Source organism: Ammospiza caudacuta, chromosome 7 (assembly GCF_027887145.1).
Source record: "Ammospiza caudacuta isolate bAmmCau1 chromosome 7, bAmmCau1.pri, whole genome shotgun sequence".
NCBI classification, from domain to species: Eukaryota; Metazoa; Chordata; class Aves; order Passeriformes; family Passerellidae; genus Ammospiza; species Ammospiza caudacuta.
Window position 1 is genome coordinate 34208254 of NC_080599.1, and position 11565 is coordinate 34219818.

The 11565-nt window shown below is 51.3% G+C and overlaps 1 protein-coding gene across 1 annotated transcript; it reads right to left on the reverse strand.

Annotated features, from left to right (window-relative positions):
• Window positions 1-2849: 2849 nt before the first annotated feature.
• On the reverse strand, window positions 2850-5364 carry CCN1 (cellular communication network factor 1). Its single transcript, XM_058808480.1, has 5 exons — window positions 5261-5364; window positions 4937-5153; window positions 4251-4598; window positions 3908-4110; window positions 2850-3798 (listed from the first exon to the last, which is right to left on the reverse strand). Exons 1-5 carry the CDS (start codon window positions 5318-5320, stop codon window positions 3499-3501), a joined length of 1128 nt encoding a protein of 375 aa, XP_058664463.1. The 5' UTR covers window positions 5321-5364; the 3' UTR covers window positions 2850-3498.
• Window positions 5365-11565: the final 6201 nt, after the last annotated feature.

The following is an 11565-nucleotide window of genomic DNA, read 5'->3' on the forward strand; positions in this document are numbered from 1 at the left end:
GGCAGGGTGGCTCAGCAGGGCTCTGTGCAGGGACAGGCAGGGTCGCTCAGCAGGGCTCTGTGCAGGGACAGGCAGGGTGGCTCAGCAGGGCTCTGTGCAGGCACAGGCAGGGTGGCTGGGGCAGGGCTCTGTGCAGGGACAGGCAGGGTGGCTGGGGCAGGGCTCTGTGCAGGCACAGGCAGGGTGGCTCAGCAGGGCTCTGTGCAGGCACAGGCAGGGTCGCTCAGCAGGGCTCTGTGCAGGGACAGGCAGGGTGGCTGGGGCAGGGCTCTGTGCAGGCACAGGCAGGGTGGCTCAGCAGGGCTCTGTGCAGGGACAGGCAGGGTGGCTGGGGCAGGGCTCTGTGCAGGGACAGGCAGGGTGGCTCAGCAGGGCTCTGTGCAGGGACAGGCAGGGTGGCTGGGGCAGGGCTCTGTGCAGGGACAGGCAGGGTGGCTCAGCAGGGCTCTGTGCAGGGACAGGCAGGGTGGCTGGGGCAGGGCTCTGTGCAGGGCACAGGCAGGGTGGCTGGGGCAGGGCTCTGTGCAGGGACAGGCAGGGTGGCTCAGCAGGGCTCTGTGCAGGGCACAGTGCTGCAACCTGCGCTGAAGGCTGAGGCGGTGCCGCTCTCCCTCCTGGCGTGTTGGGACTCCCCCGGCTCTGCCCAGCTCCAGGGAACTCCACACGGTGCTGGTGGCTTGACTTTCAGGGTTTGAATTCGCTCCAAATGCACAGCTTTTTGTTATGTACGTTATTTATCATGTTCCTAACTCCTCATCTAGTATTCCTCTGGAAGCAGGATATTGATATTTTAGTTTTTGACAAGAAATACAATTATAGTTGTGCTCATTACTTTACCTGTAAGCTCTGCTGCTTCACTTCATGGAACCTGAGTTTATAATCCTTTATATATCCACACCCACTACTTAGAGGTTTTTTTTTATTTTGCCGGAACAACAGAGGATGTAAAGGTTTCAAAGCAAGTACAAAGATGACACACAAAAAATGGCAATGATTCCCTTTATAGTGTTGTAAAAGTAGTTTTGCCATGTAATTGTGAAATGCAAAATAGAAGAGAGGACTATATGGGTGATGACCAGTTGGAGTGACAGCCCTGCTCTGAAAGATTTGCAGTTTTTTTTAGTGGGTTTCATTTTACTCTTTTTATATCAGGATAACTTCACTAGTATTTATCTGACCTACCTCTACAGCCCTTATTCTCCCAACAGCACGTTCCAGTGGGCAGGGTACAGAGGCACCCCTTGCCCTGGAAGAGCCCACAGGCAGGCTGTGCTAGAGCTGCAGGCAGGAGTGGCAGGGCCGCTGTTTGTCCGTGACGTGTCACAGCTGCGGGCTCTGTGTACAGTCACACGTACCTGTGATTGCTGGGGAGCTGTGACTTGCGTTGCTGTGAAGATGGATGTCATTCAAGTGTGGGTGACAGTGGTCGTGGCCCGCATGCCCTGCAGCTGCTGGCTGTCTGGGAGCAGCGTATCCCCTTCCCTGCCCGACAGTAACCCAGTGTGTAAAGCTGATGGTTTCCCAGTGAGCAGCTGATGTGGTGAAGTGTTCAGTGCTAGATCTACCGAGAAGCCAAACAAAAGTGCTTCCTTGAGTTTTACCCTTCTGCTGTCAACAAATACTGCACAGACAAGTTTAGGTACAGCTGAGACTGGTGGCCAGGTGGTGAATTCCAAAACAGTTCTACTTTTGAACGCCTTCAGGGAGAAAACTTGACTGAGCAGAAAAGAGGGAAGGCTGTATTTTCTCAAAGCATTAGCTGCCAGAGATATGCTTCTGAGATATTTGACTATTTATTTTATTGAGATATTTATGTCTAATTAATAAAAAATTGACCCTTAACCAATTCTACCTGTAACTAATGACACTGGATGACACCCCTTCACAATTCTAAAACCTCAAAATCAGTCTGTTTTTTATGAGCAGTGTCTTTCTTGCTGAAGATTTTGGGAGAATCTTTTGACAGAGAAATACCCACACAAGGAGAAGAAAATAATACCCTGTTGCAGGTTTCCTGTCAGTCACAGCTGTAGCACAGCTTTAGGCTAACCAGCAGTGGATGCATTCTCAGATCCTGCTCTAGTTCATTTCTTTAAATGTCATTTTTTTACTGTGTGCCAGCAAGCTCCCTTGCTTAGCCAAATGTCATGTGTCCCACAACATAAAGTGTAATTGCATATTTAAAATTGGGAAAGGGAAGTGAGGAAAAGAGTAGCTCCCTTGCTTTCTACTCTAGTACTACTAGTTTCTGCTCTGGGACTAGTACTTGAAATTCCTCACATTCTTCTCTTGTTAACAGTATGTTTACTTTTCATCACTGTGTTATTAGGATTAACAAAAGTCATTGCTTCAAGCTCATTTAATTTGAATTTAGTGAAATCAAACTACCTCCTGCAGCCCGTAGGAAGCATTCCTCTGCCATAGAAATGTATTAATTTGCAAAAAGCAGCCACCAAAAACGTGAGACCTGATGACCGTTTTCACCCCAATGTTCAACATCACCGTGCATGCACTGCATTCTAATGAAGCACCTTATGTTGGAAATTCCAGGACAGTTTGAATAATCTTGACAGTCTAATTAACATTTCAGTCTATCAAAGATTTGCATTCAGTGCCAAGAAGCTTTATGTTTCTATACTTTCTAAAGCATGGGGTTGCAGACTGCAGACTCTCCTTCAAAACATCATTTATCCAAAGAATTAGACTTGGCTCTTTAGTCCATTTCTGCATCTGCAGTAGAACTTTCTTTCAGAGAATCCAAACTTTTCAGAATTCCAAGTTTTTACAGAAACCTCTTGCATGTGCTGTATTTAAGCCTGTTGCCTATCAGAATACTCTACTAAGAGTAGTTAGGTAAATATTTCTTTATTAAATGATTAATTCCATAAATAAATTCTTTTAATTCATTGAATATAAAATTAAAATCATTTACAACTTATTCCAGTATTACAGGGGCTGGAAGGGGTAAAAAAAAACTTCAGAGGAAACAAACAAACAAACAAACAAAAAGCTACAGTTTGATAAATAAAATACTCAGCTTTAAAACAACTGATTTCTGTTTGCCATTAAACTACAGTTGGTACATAATAGCTGCCACTGTGAACACCCCACAGGTGCCCACCTCAGGAAGGAATGTAACTTCCAACTTAGTTGGGAAAGGGTGGGAGAAGACTGAAGGAAGGGGAAGAAGCATAGTGTTAAATTGAACAGGACAGAAAAGTTTTCATAACCGGAACAAAACATTAATCTGATCACTTACAAACAGAAAACAGTATATAATTAGATAAGGTGCTCCAAAAAGAAGCAGTAAAGTTGCTCCAGTATTATGAAGCTTTAAGTATGCTTAAATCTCTGTTGCATTAGTGTCCAGTTGCACAGTGCACTCCTGTAACATCTCGATGTTGCCCTCAAATGGGCAAGGCACCACTTCCATCAAAAGTCCTTTCCCCATGGCTGGGTACTTCAAAATTGTGTTTTGCATCCCACCCCCACCACAAGTTAGTCCCTGAATTTATGAATGTCGTTGACTAGTCTGTAGTAGGGATAGGCTTCGCTGGCATGGGGGCAGTTGTAGCTGCAGCGGCAGGACTGGATCATCATGACACTCTTGGTGAAGGTTTCCCCGTCATCGCAGCGGAACCTGACCTTGACAGTCCTGGTCTGCTGGGGTGTGCAGCACCTGCCATCCACGCAGGAGCCGCAGTACTTGGGCCGGTACTTCTTCACACTGGAGCAGCCAGCGTAAGTAAACTTCACTGGGGAGGGGGACTTCCTTGTCTTGGTACACTTCTTTCCCTTCTGCAAAGGAAAGGCAATCGCATTATTAGCAGGAGATTCTTTTCCAGCCTTTACCCCCTACCTGAAGCAGCTTAGAGAGAAGAGGAACACCAGAAGAGTCTGTATTTACCTTTAGGGAGGCATAGCTGGGCTGGCCACATGGCCTCACTTCACATATCCTGGTCTCTTTGATGAGCTTGCAGTCAGGATTGTCGTTTGTCACCCTGGTGGAGATGCCAGTTCCACACGTCTTTGAGCACTGGGACCAAGAGGTTGTTTGCACGATGCATTTGGGATTCTCAAAAGTTCGGCTTTGTGGCTCGGATCCAAAAACTGGAAAAGAAAAACAGGGGTTAGTCTAAATACATTCTCTCACTAGGTTTTTTTCTTTCCCATGAGGTCTAAGGGGTCTGAGTTTTAGCCACCCTCTAGCCTCCTCCCCTTAACTGTCACCCAGATAAACCCACACTCACCGGGCAGCATTTTCAGGCCTCCCTTCACAATGGCAATTAGCTCATTGTTCCTGGTTAATTCGCCTTCGGAATCATCCGGACCAAACTCTTCGCTGAAAAAGCCTTCCAGCTCCTCCAGTGCATCCTTGCTTTCATCACAGACCCACTCCTCGCAGCACTGCCCGGGGACTTTGACCAGCCTGGGGCTGGAGCAGCCCAGGTTGGGAAGAGAGAGCTCCTGCGGGCAGAGCGGGATGCAGCCCACAGCTCCATCTATGCACGTACACTGGTGTTTACAGTTCGGCTGGAAGCTCTCGCCGTTCTGGTAGATTTTGGAGTTATATTCACACGGTCTTCCCTCGGACTGTGCTGCAGAGATCAACAGGAAGGGAAAGAAGGGGGTGAGCGGCGGGAATCGCTGGTTTAAGCACAGGTATTTGCTGGTCTGTTAAACTCAATGGACGGCGGAGCTCCCTACAACCCCCCGGGGACGCGGGGCCAGAACAATAACTTAGTCAGGAATCACTTTTCCTTATGTGCGTTTAGCGGAGCCCAGACATACTGAATCGCATTCCAGACTGCTGAAGTCATGTGCCTTTCTGCCAAGCTACCGACAACAAAGCATAACCATACATGGGCTCGAAATTACCGAACCCCGGCACCGCGGGGCGCGGGGTCCGTCCCGTGGGAGCGGGATCGCCGCTTACCTCTGCAGATGCCCTTCAGGGCGGCGGGGCTGGCCCCGAAGTTGCACTCCAGCCCCTTGGTGTGGTCGCAGGGCTGCGATCGGCTGCAGTCCTCGTTCAGTTGCTTGGCGCAGACCTTGCAGCAGCCGCAGCCGTCCGGCACCAGCCCCACGCCCGGGGCGCACTGCGGCGGGGCCGCCGGGCACTGGCACACGGCGGGGCAGGGCGAGCCCAGAGCCTGCGGAGCGGAGAGTCCGGTGAGCGCCGGGAGCCGAGCGGAGCCACCCGACCCGCCTCCTTCTCCCTCCCTCTCTCCCGGACCGCGGCAAGACCCGCGGCACTTACCAGGCGAGCCAGGCAGAGGAGAGCGGCCGCCAGAGCGGGCCGGGTGCCCGCGGAGCCCATGTCTAGCGCCGGTGCAGCGAGAGCCCGTGTGAGTGAGAACGGGAGCGCGGCCGGCGCGGTCTGAGGCGGCGGCGGGCGCCACCGCCTTATATAGGGCGCGGGGCCGCCGCGTGCGCCGCGGCGCTGACGTCGCGCGTTCCGGGCCGCGGCCGCGTCCAGCGCTCGCGGCATCCCAGGAATGCGGCTGGCGCGCGCCGCGGCCGCCCCGCCCCGCCCCGTCTCCCGCTCGCGGCCGCCGGCGCAGCCGCGGGGGGTCCCGGCCCGGCCGCGCGGGGGCCTCTCCGCTGTACGCGGGACCTGCGCCCCGCTCCCCTCACACAGAGCGCGGCCGGCAGGGCCCTTCGCACCCGGGGCTGTGCCGGTGGCGCCCCGCGACCGGCCACCTGCGCAGGCAGCGGGGGGAGCTCCCCGGGCCGCCGTGAGGGCCCGCGGCTGCCCCGCGCTGTGACATGGCCCGCAGCGACACCCGGCCGTGCCGGGGTTCGTCCCGCGCTGCTGCTGCCGTGCGAGCGAGCATCCGAGCGGTTCCCGGCGCGGCGGAGCCCGGGAGATGCCCGGGGGCCCGGCTTCCCGGGCAGGAACGGGATGAGCACGCAGCGAACAGCCCCCCTCAGCCTGTGTGTCCCTGGGTTCTCTGTCCCCCACTCAGGTTGGGCGCCCTTGAATTGTATTGCCTTGTTGAAGTTTAATATTTGGGGATAGGGAGGAGAGTTTCAGCTTCTGTTGTGGCGTCTTTTCTTTTCCTGGCTGTAAGTACTTCCAGATGGGATTTAGACCCCAGACGTAACAATATTTCCATATTTGGTATAGCAGTAGCCCGCATTTTTCACATTTTTCTGCTCTGTTATCCGACCACAAAGCATTCTTGACAGCTTCAGATGTTGTTAAATATAGCCTTAACTTCTGTTCCCAGGGCAGGAAATTCTTTGGAATTCCTGTTTTTCACGCAATCTGTCTATCATGATTTAGGAGAACTCTGCTGGAGGAGCCAACTGGCGTTCTGCTGCAGTTCGCTTCTTTATTGAAATAGCCCAGCAATTGGGTCTGCTGCCCAAAGGCGTTACAATGAGTCCCCATTCCAGGGATTTTTCTTTGCAAATGAGATTACTGTTCCCAACACGAGTTTGGGGTTTTTCTTGTCGCCTTCAAGGCTGGAAGGTAGAGAAGCGGATTCAAAGGAGAGGCGAAAGCTTGCAAAACCCCCTCCAAGGGCCACGAAAAGTGGAGGGGGAGAGGGCGAGGGGGACAGCGGGTGGGTGGGATGCGGAGAGCAGGGATGTGATTAACCTGGCTGCGGCATTCCCGTACAGCGGGTGTCCCTGGTGCCGCCCGCCCGGGACGGGCACCCGGGGAGCGGAGGCAGCCGCAGCCCCGCCGCTCGGAGGAGCCGACCCCGGTCGTCTCGTCGCCTGCCCGGTGGGTGACAGCAAGGACAGTGCGCAGGGCTCCGGTAAGTGCCGCGGGCCCGTGTGCTGTTCCCCGTGCATTCCCACGGGGATGATGAGGCACCTTGTGGGACCCTGCCGGGGCCGCAGGTCGGGGGAGCCCATCTGGGGCGGCGGGAGCGCTGCGGGTGCTCGGCGGCAGCGCCGGCTGCTCTCGCCTCGCCACCGCGCACCTGCCGCTGCCGGCCCGGCACGGGGCCGTGAGGACAGCCCGGCGCTGCCCCCGGCTCTGCCCCCGGCGCTGCCCCCGGCCCCGCAGCGGCTCCGCGGGCGGCGCGGGGCCGGGCCGGACTGGCCGGGGGCTGGGAGCAGGCGGGGTGGGCGCTGTGGACGGGGCGGCCTCTCCGCAGAGCGATGCCGTGACCCCGGGGACGGGGCGGTGCCTCGGGTGTCTCGCAGGGGACAGGATGACGCTGCCAGCCGGGTTGCGGAGCCCGGCTCCTCCTGCTCCTCCTCCTCCTGAGGGATGTCCCGCGGCCCTGGCCGTGCCGGCAGAGGGGCTCCTGCCCTCAGCACTGCCCACCGCCCTCCTGGCCGCGGCCGGGCCCTGCCCGGGCCTGATAGAGAGTTCCGTTTGTAAGGTTTTCCCCCTACTCAATTTCTTGTCTTCGTGGTTTTCTTTTCGTTCAAGTAAATTGACTTGACGCTTTACTTTGTGGTGATTTGGGGGTTGGAAAAGGTGTTGGGATGAAAGCTCCAGGAACACTTTGCCCGGAACTTGTGCTTCAGAAAGCGGCAGTGGTTTTGTTCATTACTTGTATGCCTCAAAATTTGGCCAGAAAAAACAACAGCTGAGAGGGAAAACCAGGCCTTAGTGATATGCAGCTCTCTGGAGACTACCAATATGTACCATGTAGTGCCATTTCTGATGAGAGAAATTATTTTATGTGTCCATCAAGAACTGGAGACAGACCACCAGCAGGCTTTGATGGCTGCCAGTAATGGTAGTAATGACTTTTCATCCCTACTGATTCAGCTGAGCCCAGCTGGTGACAAGGAGCAGCAGGGCTCTAGACTTCAAGCTGTCCACTATGTTGGTTTTCTCTTAGTTTTACAGGTATACTGTAAACTGTGGTACTTTAGTTTTAAAAATCCAAAGTATTTTTTTAGATGGGGAATCTGACTGGTACTTTTTTCCCAGGATAACTCTTAACACAGCAGCATTATGATGAGGAGGAAAGTGTTTGTGATTCAACACCTTGATTAATGAAAATTTTCAAAAAATTTCAAAAATCTTGAAAAAAAAGAAGCTAACACACTATTGTGTGCATAAATGACCAGTTTTGCTTTTCAGGGATTTATGCAAACACTTGTTTGTTTAATTACATTTAATTTAAGGACATGCACCGAGCATTTTGCTTTGATTTATGACATTCAGCAAATGCCACAGGAAAAGTCAATGAATAGTGCCTTTTCTCACTTGGTTTCATGTCTTACCACACATTCACACAACTCTGATGGGAAACTAACTGAACCTACATTTGCTCAAGAAAAGGTCACTTCAAAAGCTTTGAAGAACCTTTTAACAAACCTGTCCTGAATTTCAAGTAGTTGACAACACTTGAGATAGGTTGAGTTTGTTTGGAGTTCAGGTTAAACTGTGACCCTTTCCCTGCACACACTTCCCTGTCTCAAACCATGACCCAGCATTTGCACTCCAGGCTGTGCCTACCTATCCTGTATGTACATCAGGAAACAGAAAGAAGTTTGGAGTATCTTCCTTTTTTAGATTTTGTTCAGTATAATGTACAGTTCCAGAACTTTGTTTGCCTACTGGGAAATAGCCCCTGCTTCATGTCATGAGGAGTACTTCACTGGTTTCTCACTTTTAGTGCTGCAGGGAATCACTGGGACCTTGGCTGATGCAAAGCACGAATTTGATGCTGTTGGCTTACATTGCAGCTATTACAGATTTACTGAGTATATCCTGTCATTTTCACGGGCCTGTGTCTCTCCAGGGAAAGGACTTTCCAGAGAAATGAATCAAGAAAAAATAACTGGCTTAATTTCCCTCCACCCAGCAACAGTTCTTCACAGCTGTACATGGGGACCGTGGAGCAGCCAGAAGGGTTGTGTGGGACAGAAGCTCCCTGGGTGCTCCCACTGGCAGTAAGTATCCAGCCCCAAACTGGAGCACACCAGAGGCTTACAACCATGTGGACTCTGGAGAAAAATCTTACTAAATCCAGCATCCAGCCCTATTTCTGTACTGTATTTAATCTCCTCTTTCTCATTCTCTGTCTCTTTTGTGGATCTATTGCTGTGTGTTTCTGTCATCCCTCTTACTCTTTCTTTTCTTTTTTGTTGTTCCACCACATCCTTTCCTCTTCTGCTATGTCCTGGTTTTGGCTGGGATAAAGTTAATTTTCTACCTAGTAGCTGGTACATTGCTGTGTTTTGGATTTAGGATGAGAAGACTGTGGATAGCACACTGTTTCAGTTGTTGCTGAGCAGTGCTTGCTCTAAGTTGAGGACTTTTCAGCTCCTCCCTCCACCCCACCAACAAGGCTGGGAAGCACAAGAAACTGGGAGAAGACACAGCAGAGGGAGCTGATCCCAACTGGCCAAAGAGGCATTGTGTATCATCATATGACACATGGTCAGTATGTAAACTGGGGGGAAGCTGGCCAGGGGCCCCTGCTTGGGAGCTGACTGGACACTGGTCAGGGGATGGTGGGGAATTGTGTTGGGCATCATTTGTTTTGTATGTTCCTTTTTACTATTCCTTTTCCTTTGCACTTTTCTGTTGTGTTAAGTGTCTCTGTGTGAGCCCCGGGCTGTGCTGGTGCTCCCCACTCCTCCCCCAGCCCACCGCAGCCTGTGAGCAGCTCTGTGGTGCTCAGCTGCCTGCCGGGTGAAACCACGACAGTGTTTACCTACCTTGGGCTGGGCCTCTCCCGCAGCCTCTGCCAGGCCGCCGGTTCCTGCTGCACTAAATCAATCCTCCCTGACTCAATGGCTCCTCTCAGTCACTCACAGGAGGTGCAAATCCAGTGGGGCAAATCAAGCATAGCTATGCACAGGCAGAGCGGCCAAGTAGCCAGGAGGCTTCGGCAGCTAAAATTCTAGTGGGTTCAGAAGTTTTTCCTTGCTTTGATTTGCTCAGAGTTTATGCTGAATTCTTTTGAGTATGGCATTTCCTATTTGTTTTCTTCCTCTTCCCTACTGCCCTCCCTTCAGCTAAGCTCATGCCTGTCAGTTTTTGTACAGTCTGTGCCTTGCTTGTGGTTTCTAATATGTGGGGTTTGATTTGCAGTATTTGTGCTGTCAGACACACTGTGCTTTGTAAGTTGCTGCATTTTCCCCTGGCTGCTGTCAAGGTGTTGTGGGGGTTCCCACTGTGTGGAAGTGCAAGGGGTACTTGTGAGCCTCCTCATCCAGCAGGGAAACAGAGAAGGAAAATCTGATGTCATATTCAGTTGTGCTTATTTCTGCTTTGGTGTGTGAACTGTGTGGCCCTACTTGCAGCTTAGATGGATACAAGGATACCTGCAACTTACATGGACATGAGGGACACAGCAATGTGACAGAGGCAGGAAGCATCCCTGCTGACAGTCAGGGTTGGCATGCTCCTATTGAACTCTTGTTGGGCTGTGTGTCTGTACTGCATGGTTTACTCACACCAAGCTGGATGCAGAAACGTGCAGCAGTTACAGCCAGGTCCTACTTAGTTCCTCCCCAGTCAGAGACTCAAAACACTTTTGTCATGATCATTCAAGGATCTGACATTAACTTCAGCACCAGTGACTACCATTACCTCAGTGAGATGAATAAATTACTTACACATGTTCATTTACTCTCATGCAGGTGTACTTCAACACTAGGCTACATCCAGAAGGTGCAGTTTGCATCAAGCACCTCCCTATAGCTGAAGTTTGCAATGCTGAGGCTATTGTGGGTTGTGTCTCTCCATGCCAAAAATGAAAATCACCAGGTGGTCCTAGCTGCACCTGGCTGCACATGTATTAGTTATGTCTATTGTTTTCATGCCATGCAGTCATGAAGCTTGCAGAAGGTAGCAATATAGCCTGCAATCTCTATAAATTCCAGAAAAGAATTCACAGCTGTGGCTCATGACTCACATGAAGGAGGCTGAGGTGTCAGGGATACACAGGTTCTTTCCCAGCATCTGTTGAGACAAAGGTCTCAGGCAGAGATCTCACTGCAGAGAATTCATCATCCCAAGTGACCTCAGTGAAAACATCTTAACTTTAAGGTTTGGTCTTCAGAGTGCAGGATTTCCCAGTGCATGTGCACTGACATCAGCTAAGACAAAATAACCAAGCTCAGAAGAAAGTTGCTCATGTTCTCAAGGAGTTACTGGAGCCAGCTGAACCTGAGATTGCAGTCAATTGGGCTGTGCCTGAGAAATCCTTGATCAAAGCACACTTCCAGGCTGTGACCTGTAATGGTTGTCAGCTGCCGTCTGCCTTAGTCTACAGCCTAACTGCACCTTGGAGACGTCCAGCTCCTGCTTGTGTCTGCCTTGTGGGACTGTCTGCTCAGAACACACACTCTCTGGTAGGTTCAGGTTTGTTTCTTTTCCTTGTCTACATTTGAGATATATTACAAACTCTTCTTTTCCCAAAGGTGCTTTCTTTCATTATAATTAATAATCACAACTATATTTCCTTAAGGATAGTCTGTGTTAAGAGTATGGGAACCCCTTGCCTTCCTGCTGATGCTTTCCCTTTCTCCCTCCTGCTGGTTATGACCTGACAGAATAGTTCTCTACCACTGGTTTGTGGGCATTCAAAGGAGTTGCCTAGCCTTTAATTTTATTAACAAGTTTTTGTAGAT

Coding starts and splice junctions, on each gene's coding strand:
- CCN1 (XM_058808480.1), bottom strand. CDS start 5,320: ATGGGCTCCGCGGGCACCCGGCCCGCTCTGGCGGCCGCTCTCCTCTGC. Junction 5,154..5,260: donor TCCTCTGCCTGGCTCGCCTG/GTAAGTGCCGCG, acceptor TCCGCTCCGCAG/GCTCTGGGCTCGCCCTGCCC. Junction 4,111..4,250: donor AGGCCTGAAAATGCTGCCCG/GTGAGTGTGGGT, acceptor TTTCTTTTCCAG/TTTTTGGATCCGAGCCACAA.